The sequence below is a fragment of the Lagopus leucura genome, unplaced genomic scaffold (genome assembly GCF_019238085.1).
Source record: "Lagopus leucura isolate 7727_CA_CO unplaced genomic scaffold, USGS_WTPT01 Super-Scaffold_100037, whole genome shotgun sequence".
In the NCBI taxonomy this organism is placed as follows: Eukaryota; Metazoa; Chordata; class Aves; order Galliformes; family Phasianidae; genus Lagopus; species Lagopus leucura.
In genome coordinates this window covers 3,999,182-4,017,920 of record NW_024962286.1, presented here as the reverse complement: position 1 = coordinate 4,017,920, position 18,739 = coordinate 3,999,182, and the positions used below count along the sequence as shown (strand labels likewise).

General features: G+C 48.0%; 2 protein-coding genes across 8 annotated transcripts in view; one reads left to right on the top strand and one right to left on the bottom strand.

Annotated features, from left to right (window-relative positions):
* ACAP3 (ArfGAP with coiled-coil, ankyrin repeat and PH domains 3) overlaps window positions 1-6,761 on the top strand; it is a 66,227-nt gene extending 59,466 nt beyond the window's left edge. For 4 of the 7 annotated variants that reach the window (XM_042883200.1, XM_042883197.1, XM_042883196.1 and 1 more), the window contains 6 exons: window positions 250-351; window positions 2,194-2,295; window positions 2,454-2,674; window positions 2,832-2,941; window positions 3,100-3,210; window positions 3,318-6,761. In XM_042883200.1, coding sequence (XP_042739134.1) covers window positions 250-351; window positions 2,194-2,295; window positions 2,454-2,674; window positions 2,832-2,941; window positions 3,100-3,210; window positions 3,318-3,465 — 794 coding nt within the window. In that variant the 3' untranslated portion in view covers window positions 3,466-6,761. The remainder of the gene's footprint in view (window positions 1-249; window positions 352-2,193; window positions 2,296-2,453; window positions 2,675-2,831; window positions 2,942-3,099; window positions 3,211-3,317) is intronic. The other 3 variants (XM_042883199.1, XM_042883202.1, XM_042883201.1) reach the window with 3 other exon arrangements.
* A 4,597-nt stretch (window positions 6,762-11,358) lies between these two features.
* Window positions 11,359-16,365, bottom strand: SCNN1D (sodium channel epithelial 1 subunit delta). The gene is made up of 12 exons (XM_042883426.1): window positions 16,046-16,365; window positions 15,042-15,294; window positions 14,718-14,911; window positions 14,496-14,599; window positions 14,137-14,300; window positions 13,903-13,998; window positions 13,646-13,763; window positions 13,217-13,295; window positions 12,942-12,999; window positions 12,401-12,456; window positions 11,979-12,054; window positions 11,359-11,745 (listed from the first exon to the last, which is right to left on the bottom strand). The coding sequence occupies exons 1-12, from the start codon at window positions 16,363-16,365 to the stop codon at window positions 11,359-11,361; spliced, it is 1,905 nt and encodes a 634-aa protein (XP_042739360.1).
* Between the last annotated feature and the right edge of the window lie 2,374 nt (window positions 16,366-18,739).

The following is an 18,739-nucleotide window of genomic DNA, read 5'->3' as shown; positions in this document are numbered from 1 at the left end:
CATCCAGTCAGTCCTTGGTGTTCGCATTCTGGTAGATGGGGTTTTTTTTCCCCCACGTTTTGACTTCCAGGCTGTGCATTCCATCAACTTTTTTTCTGGTTTTAGTTTTGGCTTTTTATTTTTATTTTTCCCGTGGTGTGGTTTTTTTTTTTGGTTTTTTTTTTTTTTTAAAAGCAAGTCTTACTGCGGACAATTTTTCTTTTTGTGTTTGTGACAAACTCCCCTCATATTCCGTCCACCTTCCTCTAGGTGCCAGCCACATCTCTATGCAGCATCCGCTAACAGGAGGCCCATGGAGTGGCAGTGGCATTGGTCCCGGTGGGAGCGGTATGCCGTTCCTCCTGGACGGAGGTAAGGTGACGCTCTGGCAGCTAGCAGCAAAAGAGACACCCAAATTTTACTTGTTCCAAACCAAGCAGCAGAGGCAGTTATGTGTTTTCTTGCAACTGGAGCCCATCCGTGCTCCGGGTGTCAGGCTTTACTACATTTGAGCCAGCTTTCTTCTGAATGATGCCAGTCAGGCTGGTGGCTGAGCATCACTGGGACGTGTCTTGGTCCTGGCTGCACTGGCAGACAGCTGTTGGAGTGCCTAGCTTCAGAGTGAGATGCTGTGCGATGGCTTTCAGAGACTTGCTTTCCCAATTGCTGAAACTGAGAAGGGTCTCAAGTGCTCAGTTCAGATTCTTTTGTGGATCTGGATGCCAGAATCAAGACTGTGCAAGCACCGCAGAAATTGGTGTGAGTCTGTGTCTTCCATAGGTGATGTCACTACCGGAGAAAGACAACCCACTGACCTTTGTCCTCACAGTTGATGTAATTCTCTTCTGGATCAGTTAGTGGACATCACTGTCCTAATCTTTAGCTCCTATGGAGCACTGAATGAAGCTCAGCAGTGGTGGTGGTCAGTATGGCACAAGTGCAACAGCACCAGGCAACTGCAGTGGGAAGTCTGCACGTAGGTCTGTTAGCTTCTGTGCTGTCTTCATTATCTGCCTTGGCTGGGCAAGTATTACTTGTGAGCTGTAATTTCAGTAGCATTTATTTAGACACCCTTCTTGATTTAGTACCTTAGATTTAGCTGCTTTGAAGGTTTCTCTGGGCAGCCCTGAGGTTGAGGTTTGTTGTTCTGCTTTGGTTTTCAAGGCTCTTCAGTTCTTGCAGGCTTCTTACTCTTTGCTGTGACTGCTCAACTCATGTTTTTGAAACACTTTGCCTGGCTTGTTTTTCTTTCTAATCACAGTGATTTGAGTGTAGGTAAATGTAAATCGTGGGCACTTAACATCTTCAGTTCTGGGATGAATAAAAGATAGATGCCCTGAACCCTGACAGTCACTGGCACGCTAAATGCAGCAGGACACAGAACCCAGCCAGCATTTCTAAGGAGCAGGGCAAAGATGATGCCCCATCCCTGTTCTGCAGAGGCAATTTCCTTGTTGATTCTTCCTTCCCTTCATTCATCCTCTTGACTGCTTTTGAATCTGAGTTCAAGAAGGTACAAAGTTGCTCATCCACTGACACACTGCATGTCCTTGGCTTCTTCTCTTTGTGACACCGCTTATTGTGTGAAATCAGCTGCCTTGTAGCTTTTACCAGTCAAGCAGGGAAGGCGTGAAGCTCCATGAGGAGACAGAAGGGTGAAAGAGCTAATGGTCAATGCCTTAAGAGATTGGTTTGAGATGCACTCTACTGGCATTATCTGGCCCAGTCGTGGTCAGTAATCAAGAGCAACGAATTGGCAAATGCCTCAGTAACAACTGAAAAGCTCTGGAGAAAGCACAGAGTGAAACTGATGTTATAAACAGCGAAAGCAAAGGGGTGTCTTTATTTACTTATGACACTATGCAACCTGCTGCAAAGTTGTCTCTGCTGCTGCTCTGCTCCAGTCTACGTCACAGCGTCCCTCATGGATTGCAGCAAGTGCTGTCCTCGACAGTCCAGAGTGCCATGGCAGTGTTGGAGCATCCCTGCATGAACGGCAACGTGGGGACATGGACACCATAAGGCTTTGCAGTTTTTCCTTGGGCAGTTTTACTGAGTGGGGCTAAATGGGGTAGAAGTCTCCCTCTCCCTTGCCAGCAGTACCTGGTGCAATGCGTTTGTGATGCTCTGCACAGCCCTTTTCCCTTGTGGTCTCAGCTTTGACTGGTGCTGGAATGCCCGGGTATTAAAATGGCCTTGGCTTTTCTTCTGTTGGCCCTGCAGGTCTGAGCAGTGACAGCGGACTTGGAGGAAGCACAGATGGCAGCACTGATATCCTGGTGTTTGGCTCTGTGGTGGACAGCGTGACAGAGGAAGGTGGGTGTCACAAACAGGCTGGTGATGGAAGTAGGGTAGGGAACAGCTGGGAAGATGGGATGGTTATGATTATTTGGTGCCAAGACCTGCAGAAAACGTACAAATTGGAAACTCCAGGCTTTTGGGTCACGTCTTTCCATCTCTTTCCTGCCCCTCAGAGTGTGAGGTGTCAGAGGAGTCAAGTGGAGAAGCAGAGATTGAACAGGAGGCATCAGATCTGGAGGACCTGAGGGAGCTGCATCCTGGCTTGTTGATCTACAAGGCAGCACAGGCCCGAAACCTGCCACTCATGGCAGAAGCCCTGGCACATGGGGCTGAGGTCAACTGGGTGAATGATGAAGATGAAAACAAAACTCCTCTGGTTCAAGCTGTGATGGGGGTACGTTGTGCTCGTGGTCGGGAGGCTGTGGTTGGGAATGGGAGGTCTTGGCTCCAATTTGGAGGTCGCTTGACAACATACAGTGTGGTGTATGGCTTGTGCATCCTCTCAGTACTGCTGGCAGGATTTATTGAGAAATTCCCCTTTACCTTGCCAGGGCTCCTTGATAGCCTGTGAATTCCTGCTGCAGAATGGGGCAGACGTTAACCAAAAAGATAGCAGAGGCCGGGCTCCCTTGCATCATGCCACATACATGGGACATACTGGGTGAGTCCTTTGCACGCTGCTCTGATTTGCTCCATCACCCTGAGGTGGGCAAAAGAGCTGGGCTTTGGGTGGATCTTCATCCCAAACGGTGGTTAAGAAGGCAATCTGCCCTGTGAAGGTGGGATTTCTGTTGATGGGCTTTCCTTTCTCTTGTGCAGCCAGGTCTGCTTGTTCCTCAAGCGAGGGGCAAACCAGCACGCAGTGGACAGTGACGGGCAGGACCCGCTCAGTATTGCAGTCCAGGCAGCCAACGCAGACATTGTTACCTTGTAAGTGCAGCCTGGACCTTCCCTGTAGGTGGAAATGCTGCTTGTGGATAACCAGGAGGAAGAAGTAACTAAACATTTCTCCCTTTGCTTTCCCTGTTTCACTCTAGGCTGCGTCTGGCTCGAATGAATGAGGAAATGCGAGAAGCAGAGGGCCCCTTTGGACAGCCAGGTCAATATCCCAGCAACAGCCCCACTGAGCTCCAGTACAAGAAGTGTATACAGGAGTTCATCAGCCTTAATATAGATGAGTGTTAGTGACAACTTCCCCACCTCCCCTTTTGCTGTCTTGAAATGGGGCTGGATTTTTGGAAGCCCCAAGAGCCCCATCCTTGGTATACTGGTGTTTCTAGCAGATTGGTCTGTTTTTGATGCCTGAGCATATGGGTTGAAATGCACGCAGGAAGGAATGGGGTCTTTCCTCTTAGTGTGAAGTTCTCATACTTGACTACTGGATGGTTGATTTTGTGTAGGAGACTCTTGGGGCATAACCACAGACCATGACGTGTGGATTTGAGTGTGTGAAAAGTATGGGAGATGAGTTTAGCGTTAAATAAAGAGGAAAAAAAAAAAACACAAAAAAAAAAAAAAAAAAAAAAAAAAGGGAAAGAAGAAAAGGAAACCCTCTATCACCAGGAGAAGCCCACCAACAATACGGTCAGACGAACCTGTCGTGTCTCTCCTTCAGTGCAGTCACCGCGTGCTGAATTCTTGTCTGAACCATTTGTTTGGAAGGGATTCTGATGGGGAGCCCTCTCCTGGCAGTGTGCCCAGCAGCCTGCTTTCTCCTGGGAGTCTGCAGCATCTGCGAGCTGCTGGGACCAGTTTAGAAAACTCAGACGTGACCTCTTAAGTTGGGAACGTGGTGTTTCTTGGGGTAAATTCTTCGCTCCAGAAGGCAAAAGAGAAGGGGTAGAATTGAGAGCGATGGCTGCCCACCTTACTTGCTCTCAGGACTATTACTAGCCACGCTCCCCTTTTATTGGCCTTGGTGGTTAGCTGGTCAAAGCCATAGCTCACCTGCTTCCTGGACCAAGATGCAGTCTGCACAGTGGTAGGAAGCAGCGATGCTAATCTTTTGAGGCTGGGAGAAGCTTGTCGCTGGCGATGGGCTTTTGTGTCAGGGAAGAAAAGCCAAGTCCAACTCCCAGTGCCAAAACGGCTGTCTGCACGATGCCATTTGGTTTGGTTTGTTTCCTAGTCACCGGATTTCTGACTTTGTATCTCTGTGAAGGAGACTTCTACCTGCATGTGTATCCCTCTGTGCTCACCCCGCATGCTGAAGCATGTGAGTAGGGCATCTCAGCAGCTGGCCCAGGGACTTTTGAGTTTCCCTGATCCAGTGGCCAGCACAATCTTCTTCTGGTTTCTTTCCTTTCTGGTGTTATTCTTTGCTGGAGTGGGAATGTGTTTTGACTCGGAGCACTTTGTTGCTAATGTTTATGGTCTGTGTTCTGGGGATCATTCTGCATTAGCTGCGCAGAGGTGCTGTCTCCAATGGACATACAGAACACGTGTACCACTGATAGATTGTCCTCTGGCTGGGAATTTGGATGCCAAGCTGAGACGTGCTCCTGTAAGCCAAGTGCTCCTGTAGGAGCCACTTCAGCATGCCCTCAAACTGCTGTAGACATCAGTGTGTTTCGGGACTCGTGGTGGCAACCCACAGTTGATATTTAGCCTGCCTGGGCACCTAGGCTGCTAGGTGTTGGGCCATAGTGCCTTACAGATACTTTTGGGATCCTGAGGGGGTCTGGATCTCATGAGGAACGCAAAATACCAGGCAGAGTTCCCCATCCTCCTGCATTACATCCGCAGTGATACACAATCACACTATTTTTCATCCGATACCTTTGACTTCTTTCCTTTCTTTGCAAACTGGCTGCTGTCTTGCTGCGGCCCTTGGTGGGTTCAGTCCTTGCAGGTTTATTTCTAAGGGCATTGGTCTGTCCTCAGGAGAACAACCAGCTCTCCACTTGAGATGGTGCCCTCAGAGACTGAACCAGCTGCACCTCAACTCCACCCATTTGTCTGAAGGTGGAAAAATCAAGAAGCTCAGGCTCTGGCAGCCATCTCCTCAGTTCCAGGGAGAGTCCCTGCTTCCTTAGGAAGGTGCTGTCCCACGTTCTGCTTCAGACAGGGCACAGTTTTCTGTCTGTGCAATCTGTGGCTTGAAGTCCATCTTGGGGTTTTCTCATTCCCGTTCCCTTTGGAGCTGGGAGATGCCCAGTGCCACAGCCCCAGCTGTGTCGTGAACCTGAAATAGTCCTAGTGAACACACTGAGCCTGCTGCAGAATGGTAGTAAGGGGGAATCTGGCCCCAGGGCTTTTCTTCCTTCCCTAAATAACACAATTCATGAGCTTAGCCCCATCCGCTTCCATCGCTCCACGTGTTCCGAGTGCTTTGTACTCAGCTCACTGCTGCTGGATTTGGTCCCCATTGGACACCCTTCTTGTGAGCTGAGCCTGCTGGTTTTGCAGCCAGCCTTCAGCAAGACTGTGCCCAACCAGCACTTCAATGCTCAGAGCAGGACAGGAACCAGCGTGCAGCCAAAAACTGCCTCTGCTGCTGGGGTTAGGAATTGAGAGACCTCTAATTAATCCTCTTCGATCCCATCTTATGCTGATCTGCATCAGTTTAGATGTTAGAGCTGAAGTGGTCTCCCCAAGTTGTGCTCTTTTCTTGAAGAAGGAGACCGCACTGCATCAAAGCTGGCATCTTTCAGGGTACTTCAGAGATGGTAAAAGCAGAATCCACATTTCACCACCACCGTGGTCCTGCTCTGTAGATGAATTTCAGCACGGTTATCATCTAGCAACGTTTCTCACATGCACAACAACTTAACAGCACCCCAGTTGGTTTTCCAGCTTTTTATGAGAAGTCAGAAATAGGACTGACCTTTCTGTAAGCCGATGAGGACCGGAGATGTGGCTTCCATTTTTGGGTCATTTTATTTCACAGTCAGCATTAGCGACTCATAAGAACAAGACAGAAATCATGTACAGGTAGGTCCAATGAAGCTCAGACTCACTGCTGAAGTACATGAAGTTAAAGCATATGTAAATACTGATGCAAAAAGCAGTGTCTTGCAAGACAATTTATTTAACATGTATTGGTACTTTATTTAGATTCAATGTATAAAGCGACTTTGTGCACTTTTCCTACATACAGTATTGGGGGGGTTTATGTTCTTTTGTTATGGGTTTTGTGCTGTCTTTTTTTTTTAATCAGTGAAATTGTTAAGTATTTAATTTATTATTGATGTGCCCAGAGGACTAGTGCAATTTTTATTCAATACAGTTTGTCTGTATTTAACGTCAGGATTTTTTTGTAGCAGTGTTAGGGAATATTTTTCAAATCCTGCCTATTTTCCCTACCATTTTCCTTTCTCCCCAACCCCCCCTTTCTCTTCTATTTTCATTACACAGATGGTGAGGCATTCAATGCCTCTAGTTTGTAATATAACCAAACACTTCAGTACGTCCTGCGGTTTCTAAAACAAACAAACAAAAAAGGTTCTCCAGGAAAATAATGTTAAGGAGGCACTTCTCAATGTTTTCTGTGTTTATTTGCTTTCTTGGATTGGGGTGTGTGTGTGTGTGCGTGTGCCTAGATGCATGGAGTGGGAAAGTTGTACAAAACAAGTTTGTTTTCAGCAAAACGAGCGGCCAGCCAGGCTCAAGGGAAGGTTAGACATGAACACTCATCTTCTTTCAGTTCAAGTACAGCTGTATTGGTGTTGTACAATCACATTTGAAATATTTCATGCCAAAAAACGACTCTTCTCGTTCTTCCTTTAATCTCGAAGAGTGCGTTCAGTATCTCTGTGACAGTGATTTGCACCCACGCTTCACATGAGAAGCTTTGCCTTTGTCTAGAAAGCAACATGCCAGGCGTTCTCCAAACACAGACGGACTGAAACCTGCAGATTCTGTCATCTCCTGTGTTTTTGAATATTTAGAAACCTGTACCAGCTTTTGAGTTGACCCAAACCCTGGAACCAGGTGTCCGGAAGCATAACCTAGGTTTCAATTTGAGGGGTCTGGCATATCACCCATTCCACGTGGGACAACTTCAAGTTGCTGGCAAGTTGAGATGATCCCCCTTGTGATCCATGTGTCATCTGGGCTTGCCTCAGGTGTTTTTGATATCACGGTCTCTGCAATATGCAGTTCCTTCGAGCAGTCTCAAGGCAAAACACGGAACAGGAAGAACTGATGTTCTTAAAGGAGAAAAGATTTGGCAAGCTGAGACTGCCATCAGCGTAAAACAGATCAGTAACAGCTCAGCATAGCCCCAAGGGGCTCTTATTATGCAAAAGTACAACAGGACCTCCTAAAGTGATGCACTGACATGTGGCTGTCCAGTGGCCTAACGCAGCTATCAGCTGCTGGGCTGCCTTTGTCCCACCTCCCGCTCACTGCCCGAGCATTATTGCTTTCAACCAAAGACAAACCAGAATGAACGGCTTCAATGTGATATTTAAACCACAGGATTGCTGAGGGCAAACGTCTGTGTGTGTGTGTGTGTGTGAGAGAGAGAGAGCATTTGGTGCTGTTAGGTGAAGAGGTGGGGAAGGAGGGACCGAGCAGGAGAAAGGAGAGTGGGAAGTTGTAAGAACGCTTTGCTTTGAGATTCCAAACTATAGAGTGCTGCTTCCATAGGATGATGATTCGTATCGCAGTCTGCCTGCGGGTTCCTCTGCCTTGGAAGGGAGCTGGGCTGAGATGCAGCCTTTGGGAGCTGTACAGCCAGCATTAGTGGGGAGACAGAATGGTTATGGAGAGCAAGCAAGGGGTGGAGGTGGGATAGGAGCACACGAGCGTTGGTGTGGATTCCCCATCCTGGAGGAAGGCAGGCGAGCTCAGCTGGCCTCTTGGTGGCCAAATCTCCTTCTGAGCCTAAAGCCTTCGCTCCAGGGCTGGCGCCTGCTGTAAATACACATCACTTGTTAACCCCTCACCTGCCTGCTGCCAGTAACACTTTGGACCACGTTTTTTAATCCCCCCCCCCCCCTCTTCTTCCACACAGCCTGTACCGACTGTAACTATGGAACCAGATATTCTGTATGTTGTTATCTTTGTACCATTTTAAAGCTGTTGCTGTGATGTCTGCCTTTTTTTCCTCCTTTTTCTTCTTCTGTCTCTTGAAACACTGTTAATAAAAACCTAGATGAACTCCTCCCCTCCTCTTTCTCTGGCTTTATTTATTCACCTGGGTTTTCTTGCCTTGTTGCCTGCATTAACTGGATCTGAAACGCCATCTGTCCCTTTTTAACCTGTTTTACTTTTCCTGTGACCCACAGCTTCGATCTGTTGGCAGTGAAGCAAATGCTACATGAACCACTGTACCCTCAGGGCTCCTCACTCTGCTCCCAGAGCTCCTCAGTGTGAAAAGCCCAAAGCCTTAAATCCTAACAAAAAAGAGTAAGAATTTCAAACCCTAAAAAAAAAAAAAAGCCTGAAAACCCGAACTTCTCTCTCCATTCACCACCATGGCTGACTCAACTGGATAACGCCACACCCAACATGGCTGCCCGGAAGTAAGAGGTAGCCACGCCCAACATGGCCGCTACAAAACAACAGATCCCCACACTCAACGTAGCCACTCGGAACTAACAAACCGCCACACCCAACATGGCCGCCAGGAAATCCGGCGGCGCGGGAGCTCCCAGCATGCTTTGCGGCACGGCTCTCCGTGGCACCGCAGTGTGGCCGCGCCTGTAGTACCGCAAGGCGTCCAGCAGGGGGCAGCAGAAGGCGCGGGAGCACCCGAGGTCACGGCCGCACGGACCTTTAGACTCCAGGTTGCCCTTGGACGCCCTAAAAGCTTTCAGTGATCCTCGCAGCCTGCCCATGAAGTCTCGGGGACAGCAGCGTACGCCCAGAGCTTGTCTGCTCTCCCTTGGACGCCCACGAGCCCTCCCAGGATGCCCGCACTGTACCACGGAGCACCCTAGAGCGCTCCCTGAGCTCCTCAATGTGATCTAAGATGCCCCAGAGGCTTTCCAGAATGGCCTTGAGGCATTCCATCACCCCCCATTGTACTCTAGGGCACCCCAGTGACTTCCCAGTGCTTTCCAGTGTGCCCTGCGGATCCCTAGAAGCCCCCAAGGACCACTCAGTGTACTCTAGGGCATCCTGGTTGGCTCACAGAGCTCATCAATGTGCTTCGGGATGCCCCAAATGCTTCCCAGAGTGCCCTTGTGGCCTCCTAGGACCCCGCAGTGCCTTTCTGTTGGGTTTCTGTGCCACTGTCTCATGATATTGTGATTCCAGGATGGGATAGAGGTGACGGGCTCACATCACCCCTCAGTTCATATCCCTTCAGAGCCCCCTGATCTATTATGCTCTGTTACAAGCTCTCTGCTGATGGCTGCCCTGTGCAAGGAGCCCCTGTGCTCCACGGGAACTCTCAGCATCCTGCAGGCATCACCCCATATCACAGTGCCATTAAGCACTCATGCTGAGTGCCCACAGCCGTGCAGCTCTCAGCTGTGGGTCTGCCCTCTCAGTTGCTTCCCAGGACAAGTAAAGGGCTCAGGGTCTCTGTGGGAGCCTCGAGGCAGCTGCACCTCTGCGGCTGAATGCCTGGGATCTTTCCCTTATCTCTTCCCCGGTGGCTACGTGGGTTCATCTTCAGGTGAAAATGAGCTCAGTCTGCAGCAGAAGTTGTCCCGGAACACCGAGCAGTGAACGTACAGCACAGAGGGGATGTGGGTGCCTAATTATCTCTGGAATTACAGCGTAATTCTGAAACCTTTCCTGCACTGAGGGAGGTTTTGTCCCAGAGCGGCGGCCGAACCCTTTGCCTTCAGCAGGCAGCCCAGGGGTGACATCACAGCACCAAGGTATGACCCTAACGAAGAATCTGCACGGCTGATTATTGCTCAACTGCAGCAGACGATGGGAATGTTCTGTCATACAGAGGCAGCTGCTAATCTGGCCCACGCCCTCTGAGAAGGTTGCTCCAAGCTGCCTTCGGGCTGGAGGCTGCTGCTATTGCTCCTGCTACCTCCGAACCACTGTTTGATTCTATGAAAGGCAGCCTAAGCAGATGGGAAGCAGATTTGCCTCCCATCTTGAACCCCACAGCCTTGGCTGCGCTGGCCTTGTGGCTCATCACCCTTCCTTCCCACTCACGCAGCGTGTGCAGCTCCTTTCTGCCTTGCAACACCGCTTGTTCTGCGACTGCACGTGCACAGCTCGAGCTGACAGATCCCTGCCCTGCGTTGTTGCCACATCCCTCTTGCTCCAAGGCTGACATCCAGGCAATGCAATCCCATGCCCTGTTCTCCCTCATCCCCAAACTGACTTTTCCAGAGCCCCCAAAAACAGAAGGAAGCATTTGTTTCCCTTCCAAGTGACTCTATGGTAATAAACCCAAATATAGGGTGGAAGCAAAGCAAAATCAAACTCAATTTGCAGCCATGGTCTGCGCTCAGAGCGTTTTATTATTACAAAAATAAGTTAGAAAACAAAGCTCAGTGCTTTCTTCACAATTCTTCTGCAGAAAGTCATAACAATTGTAACGGATTAAAACCTATGCCGACACTGCCATCAAAAATAAATATGTTATTTTATGTACATGTAAGTTACTGTCAAATATTAACATTAAAACACCCCTACAAATGGGCTGCACTGAAAACGCAGCGCTGTTTTAATCTCGGTAGCTCAGACTCTTCTTCTGTGGCAGAAAAAATTGATCAGCCCTATTTCTTCCCATTCCTCTCCTCTGAGACAGCGAGTCCCACTTGAAATAATCCAGGCTGAAGCATTCTGTGCGTGGTCCTCTATGTGCAATGGTGGTAAGCAAAGGACAGAGCTGTGATCAGAGCAGCCTATGGCAAATTGTCATCCCTGACCATGGGGATCGTGCACTCCTTTGCCCCTGTTGGACGTCCCCCCCGTCAACAGTAGGCTGACTTTTCTCTCAAGTGTATATGAAATGCAGATGGGCCTATCTGACACCACAGGGTGGTTTCCTTGCAAGGGTTTAAAAGTTAAAAGCCATGAATGGGCTTTTAGGAGGTCAGGAGGACTGCATACGGTGCTCACCTCCCTGGATGTTCATTAGGAGCAGAGGGACACAGTGTGATTCCTGTGCTCATGATGCAGCCCTTCTGATGGCTCTGTGCCGCACACACGTTCTTAGAGACTTCGTTCTCCTTCCAGACAGCTGTCCTTCATGTACCTGAAGCCATTCAACACCACGTCTGGGCAGAGCTCTGGTATTGCCTTGCTGGAGAGCTGGGCAGGATGTGGGTCACTGCTGCTGGCTGTGGCCTTAGGCACTCCTGAAGCAGAGCCTTTTCCAGCCTCCTGCACAACACGGTAGCTTTCTAGGGTCAGGCTCACACTAGGGATGGAGGGGGCACGAGCTACCTTTAGTGTCTTTGATCTGAACCTTTGGTAGCAGAAGAGGAGAGACAACACCAATGTATCTATGAGCAGCTCTAACATTTCAACTACAGACAGCACCGAGGATCCAAACCACAGACTCCATTGGCTTCCCATGCTGGACAGAAGCAGATTATCCTGTGGAACAAATCAAAGCACTATGTTTACCAAGCACAAAATCATTGCACACTACCAGCAGGTCAGTTATCTGTTCGTCATCTGGGAACTAACTGTGTGTGTCTGTGTAAACTATGGCATTTAGAAGCCAATTCCTAAGGAAGAATAATTCCAGCCCATACTGGGGGACAGCCCTCCCTCTGACCACACACAGCACTCTGTAATTAATGAGAGCTCATCTACAGCAACCTTACCGAGAGCAAAGGAGACTCATTCAGAGACTGGTAGTTCAGCTGCTTGTAGTAGATGGTCACCTTGGCAATGTCCTTCCTGCATTGGAGAAAAGGAGCAGTCAGGAAGGTGCCCACATGTCCTACACCTGAAGGAAGGCTCTGCTGGCCTTCTTCTCTCGATTTCACACTCTGATTGCTCAGCAGCAGGGCCCCCCATTCACTCAAGTTTTCCTCCTGAGTGCATTTAATACGAGCTTGGAAAATTAAGTCAGAAAAGGGCTGCAGAAGTGCCCATCTTACAGCGTGCTGAGGAAAGATGGGGTGTTTTTTGCGTGACCGTGTATATTCTTCTCTTGCCCTCCATTCTAGTGCAACATTTACAAGTTCTACAAAGACAAAGTCAATCCATAGTTCAAGAGCTGTATTTTTTCTTGGTAACTAACCTGTTGCTCGTAGAATTATATCCATTCTGATGCCTGAGAGCTTGGCGGATCCAGTCCTGCAGCACATACATGCATGTTAGTGACAACCCTGACTTTGAGTTTCATTACTCAAATATTTAATATTTGAGTATATATATATATACTCAATATAATTTAATATTTTATAAAGGTCATCTCTTGACTCACAGAGCTTCCATTGCAGGACCTCAGACACAGTGACATGTGAGTTACTGCACCACAGCACCCGCTGGAAGCAGAAAGTTATTAATGCCATTTTGTAGGTGGGAGCTCAGGCAGTGGCTTGCATTGTTTTGGGTCACAAGGAGGTTTGGATTAGAGCTGGAACAGAATGTGCCTCTCCAGAATCTCAGTCTGGCATCTCAGCTATGGAGTCCTTCCCCTGTGCTCAGGTTTGGGACCAATTTGCTTTATTTGCCTGTTTCATTGCTGTTGCCTTAGTCTTTGTTTTTATTTTCAATGTTCCCATAGCTACATGGATACAATTCCACCTGTAAACCCCACAGTTGGCTGCCTGGACTACCTGAGACTTCTCCGATGGCCATTTGGCTGTCCCAGCAGACACCTTGTACAGCGACTCCCTGTTAGGACAAAAATGGAGACTGCAATCACTGTGACTCTGGGCACAGTGTCCAGAAACAAGACACATCCCTGCTCACTGCAGGGGAGTTGGACTAGATGACCTTTAAGGGTCCTTTCCAACTCGAGCCACTCCATGATTCTATGATACTTTGCTTTCAAAGCATCTCCTTCCATTTTGAAAGCTGGCATTGATCGTGCCCTACTTCCATGACCTACCTGCAAGGCTTGGGGCACTGGTCAAAGCAATTCAGGTGGTGATTCCTGAGCCTGCTGTACAGCTGGTAAAAGCAGTGCCCTGGTGGAAGTGAAACGCACTCAGGGAATGGAAAGTGAGCAAATGGAACACTCCCCAAACCTCTGCCCAATCTTCATCAGCCCAGACACACAGCATCCCCTCAGACAGATCCTGCCTTAAGAACATGGTGATGCTTGATAGCATCACAGTTTCTCATGCTCCAACTTGATATCAGTGCAAACACGCAGACAGACAGACATCTGCCAGTCTGGATGGATTCAGTGGTGTGAGCAAACAGGCTGAAGCACAAAGCAGAAGGGCAGCAATCAAAGGAGGCACATATATAGCCAGTGTCTGTTCTGGGAAGGTGCTCCCTGCTGAGGGGGACAGGACAGCATGTTTTCCCTTACCCCACGCAGGCTGCTTGTTGTAGTTGCAGTACTCAGCCCCAGGAGGCAGAGGGTAGTAGTAATACCCACAGCCACATTTTTGAACCATTATGTGCTGAAAGCAGGAATGCAGACAAGCCTGGAAAAAATAAGGCGCAAAAGAACGGATAAACCATCAATTCCCCAGTGCTCAGATCTTTAGTAAAAGCTCTCTGGAGAGTAAGGTATGAATTGTTTGCTGAATACATGGGGACCTTGGCCAGCCACAATGACAATACCTGCAGGGTGTAGGAGTTGTAGAGGAGTTTAACTTTCACATCACTGCCGTCTGTTGTGCATTTCCCATAATTGCCACCCAGGCGATTCACCTTGTCCTGTGGACACAGAAGAAAGGCCCGAGTGATTAGCAGCTTTAATTGATGGCCCTAGCCATTGTCATCTAAACTTGTCTGGATGGAGCACCACGTAAAGGACATCAGAAGGAAGAGACAGCTCTCAAGCCAGCAGCCAACCTGCTGGATGCCAATGGTGGTGGCAATGCCTGGTCGGATGTCAAAGCCTTCATGCTCGAGGAATGGTGTCTGGTTGTGGTTGTGTATCATCACTTTCACACCTGCTACTGTAGACAGGAGTGGGATGTGATCCTTCTGCTCTGCTCTCAGGATAAGGGAAAGTCCTGCAAGACAAAGAAGAGGGAAGCTTAACGCAACTTATTTGGGGTCAAAATAGGAATGTCATCGTGTCTCGAATTCTCAGCACTGATGGAACTGCTCTCCTAGCTCACAGAAGAGGCACTGGTGTTCCTTAGACACCTGGGGGATGGTCAGGTAACTATTGCACGTCTTCTTCCCACCCTTACCAAATAACATACCATAAGGAATTCCTGGTTTTGTTGCTGTCCAGAAGGAGTCTGTTCCTTTGCTGTTAAAAGTATAGCAGCTTCCAAAGACTGGGTGGTGAAAGTGAACATAGTCACTGAAACAAAGAGAGATTCCAGTCAGCTTTGCGCTATGTCAGATGGAGGCTCAGTTTCAGACTCCCAAGCCATTGAGTTTTGCTGAGATCTTCATTAGTATCTGAGGCAGTAGAGTACCTGGGCCTGCAGGGCTCCCCATCGTACTGACAGGAGTAGACCATGTCTTCTATCTTCTCTTCATGATCAGAAATGTTGATTATAACCGGCTGTTGAGACATGATGTTCATGTAGTGAAACCTGTACCACTCAAGGACTGCATCCATCCCAGACGAATAGGTCTTGTAGAAGCAATTCCCACCTGTGGCATTGCACTGAGAGAGAAGAAGAGAGGAAGGCATTCAGCACAGCCATGATCCTATGATGCTATGATTCTTTCCTTGCTCAGGTGGGGCCCTAGCTCCACGGGGACAGGTTCGCATCCCCAAAAGGACCCACACTTACCAGTCGGAAGCCCACAAGAGACTGTCTCTTCCCTGTCCTATTATTGAACTCAGTTGTTCTCAGTAGAGAGAAGTTTGGGCTCAGTTTGAAGCTGGATCTGTTGTGATTGCCTGTGCTTGGCAAGTCTCTCATGTGGACGCTCTTCTCGTTGACATGGAATAAGCTGGCAGACGTGTTGATGCCATACAGAACACTAACAGATTTCTCTGCCATGCGATCCAACTGAACCAAGTGCTCGCTAACCAGATCAAATCTGTAAGGGCAAGAGATATCGGCGCGTCGTGAATATCCACGTGTCTCTTAGGCAAACCAGCTGCACAAACAGGCCTTCCTGACAGCCAATTATATAATTATTTTGAGGAAATTACATAATTCCCTCACCATGTAATTTAAAACCCCTTGATAAGTCACCACAACTGTGTGAGCTGTGCTTGGCGAGCACAGTCACACAGGCTTCAATGGAAGTTTTATTGCTTCCTTAAAGCCATTTGTCTGAACAAACGAGCAGGCAGAATCTTAGCATGCATCACTCCAGTGCGCTGTGCTTGAGCTGTGGACAAATGCATGCAGTAGCTGTGTGTTTTGGGGATAGGCTGTTTTTATCAGAGCACAAAATCAGGGAGCACTCAAAGCAGGCAGCAAGGCAGAGTTCTGATCCTGAACCAGTGCATGAGATAAACTGTTGCACAATTACAAACAAGATCTGGTCTGAAAACCAGTTTGTAAATAGAATGGTGGAATCGAATCCCAGAATGGCTTAAGTTAGAGGGGGATCATTGAGCTTCAGCCCCCTGCCATGGGCAGGGCTGCCAACCAGCAGATCAGGCTGCCCAGGGCCCCATCCAACCTGGCTTCGAACAACAGTCCTTCTCCATCTCATGAGCTCTTCCTACTGCCCACCCAAATCATCAACCTTCAACCTTCTCCAGATTCAGTCTGCTGCAACCATCTCTGGGCCCTTGTAGCAAAGGACAGGGCTGCAGCCAAGGGGAAGCTCGGGTTACCTGTATGGATCCAGGTTGCAGATGGTAATTGCTGGAAACATCTTGGCCTCCGAATGCATCGACATGGTCAGGACAACGGGGTAGGCCCAGTATTGGCTGAACATGAGTGCAAATTGCCAGTACAGCATGCCAAAACTGGCAAGAAAGAGCAGCGTCCAGAAAGCTGTCTTCATCTTATTGCTGCTGGAGCACACGAGGCGGATGGTGCCGTGGATGGTGGTGTTCTTACAGAAGAACTCAAACATGTCCTTGAAGGAATCATAGAACTCTATCAAGCCTTCTTTTCTCACTTCCTCCTCTCTTGCAGCTCCCTGCTCCATCCTTTAAGTCTGCTTCTGTTCAACAAAAAGGGAAAAAAAACCCCAAAAACCCAGAGTTTGGACAGCAGAGAGCAGAAAAGAAACTGAATGTTCTGCGTGCCACTGCCTGAGTGACTTCAGGTGTTTGTATCACTCACCCTATGACATCTCTGTTAGTGTGGATATGCAAAGTCAATGTGACTAAGCCCCACGCTGCTGAGAAGTCTGCAGCCCAAGGGGTGTGCAGCTTCCTTCTTTCTAAGAACACCCAAGGACCAACACTTAGTTCTGAAGTGTTGTACCACCGTCTATCGATACTGTTCATTAACTAGTTCATTAACGTGAGCAAATTACAAGTGGAACCCACTGGGCTGGGAAACCTGAAACAGTCTCTTAACCAGCAGCAGGGCTCCAATCTTGTGCCAGGGAATCAACAAGTGAGACCAACTTCAGTGTGTATGGAAGGGACAAACTGGATTCTGAACTTTCTCATGGTCTCGTGTTCTGCAGGATGGAAGATTCACATTTGCCATCTCTGAAATGCACCACGGGCACACAAATACAGGGGGACATAATTAGGAATTTGGGGAAAGAAGTGGAGAATTCCACCACCTCAGTTGAAACCACAGAGGGGATGAACCGAACTGGGAGGTGGATTAAGCACTGCAGGCCCTATTTAAAATGAAATGCCTTTGGGTTGGTTCTGGAGACCACAGTTACATGAATCGCTGCTATTAGAAATTCTACCACGTATCTTTTACACAAATGGTTTCCTCCAAGCACCTACAGATCTTTTGATGAATGTTTATTTTACTGAAGCGAAAAGGAAGAACCCAGATTGAGCATCGTCCAAGGGTGGCAAAACTGGAAGTCAGAATCCACCTCTCCTTCGTCATGGTAACTAAACAGGCTGCTCTGCTGCTCTAAATTACCCCTGAATTGTGCTGATGGAAACGTGAACATTATTTACGCTCGTGCTTTAGTCAGCATGGACTGATGGCATCTTCCTACGTTTCAGTATCAGCTGTCACGTTCAGTAAGTGGAAATATGCCATCAAGTCCTGCAATATCTGAGTTTCCAACATGACAGCTCTCTGTGAATCACCGTGACTATTACGCTATTAGGAGAAATTTGCTGAGTGCAACACCTCACTCCAACCTTAACTCCAAGTATAATACAGTAACAGTGTTTGAAGCCAAGAAATGAGTGCACAAACGACTAAAGCATTGTTCAAGTGAACAACCAGGGAGAGTACCTCAGTTCAGCTGGCCCATGAACTGTCCTCCAGTGCCTTCCCCCTCAGCTCGACCTCCCTATGCTGAAACGTGGCTTTATCTCAAAGGATCAGAATGCTTCAAGAGTATCTTAAGTATATACTTGATAGATCTTAAGGAATTGCAAGCAGTTAAGACAGTTTTTTCATTGTACCTTTTCACATCATTCATGAAGAACCATTCTTAAAGAGTGCATAGTGCTCCACAAAGCCGTATGTTGGATCAACTTTATGACAATTAACTACTTTATCTGACAAGGAAACCCAGCCTGGTGCTGCCTATTTTCCTCAAAGACCATAGCACATCCACGTTTGTGTTTTGAGGTATCATTTAACAGCAGTACAAAATTAACTCAAGGCCCCCTGCAGCTCCTATTTACTTCTATAATTAAACATGACAAATGCTTTTTTAATATTTTTTCTTAAAGTAGTTAATTTGCAACAAGTACAGCAAGTCCAAATAGAGTGGAATACATATTAAATAGAAAGCGTGACGTGAAAAAGACCTGAAGTAGGAGATGAGCAGTTCCACTTTCTCTACAAGAAATATTGTCCTGAAATAGTTAAACATACATAAATCATAGAATCACTGGATGACTTGGGTTGGAAGGCACCTCAAGAATCACCAAGTTCCAGCCTCCAGACCACACAGAGCCACAGTTTTCTGAGGCACTGGCTACGGATTCACTTGGCCAGCCTGAAGGTTTCCAACTGAGTGCTTTGGTCAAAAGGATTATCCATGGCAAACTGGAAATGAGTCCCCAGATAACACATTTTCGGTTAGATTTTATGCTAAGCTGCATTCAACCCTCACCTTACGCAATGTTACTCAACTCATACGTTGAATGAGTTCCTCAAATGCTGGAAATGAAAACTGCAAGACCTAAATGGGAAGAGGCAGTAGAGCAACGCAGGATAGCAGGGAGCTTTTCAGAACACAGGTACAGGCAATCCTCTCTCATCCATCTCCCTGGTCAGCCTGTCCATAACTCACTTATCACAGACTTAGAGCAGTGAGCAGTGGCCCATCTCATTGGTGATAGATGCTTGGAGAGAGGCTGCGGGTTATAGAACCATAGAACCATAGAATCATAGAATCATAGAACCATAGAATCATAGAA

Coding starts and splice junctions, on each gene's coding strand:
- SCNN1D (XM_042883426.1), bottom strand. CDS start 16,365: ATGGAGCAGGGAGCTGCAAGAGAGGAGGAAGTGAGAAAAGAAGGCTTG. Junction 14,301..14,495: donor AAAACCAGGAATTCCTTATG/GTATGTTATTTG, acceptor TTTGTCTTGCAG/GACTTTCCCTTATCCTGAGA. Junction 12,457..12,941: donor GGCCATCGGAGAAGTCTCAG/GTAGTCCAGGCA, acceptor TATGTGCTGCAG/GACTGGATCCGCCAAGCTCT.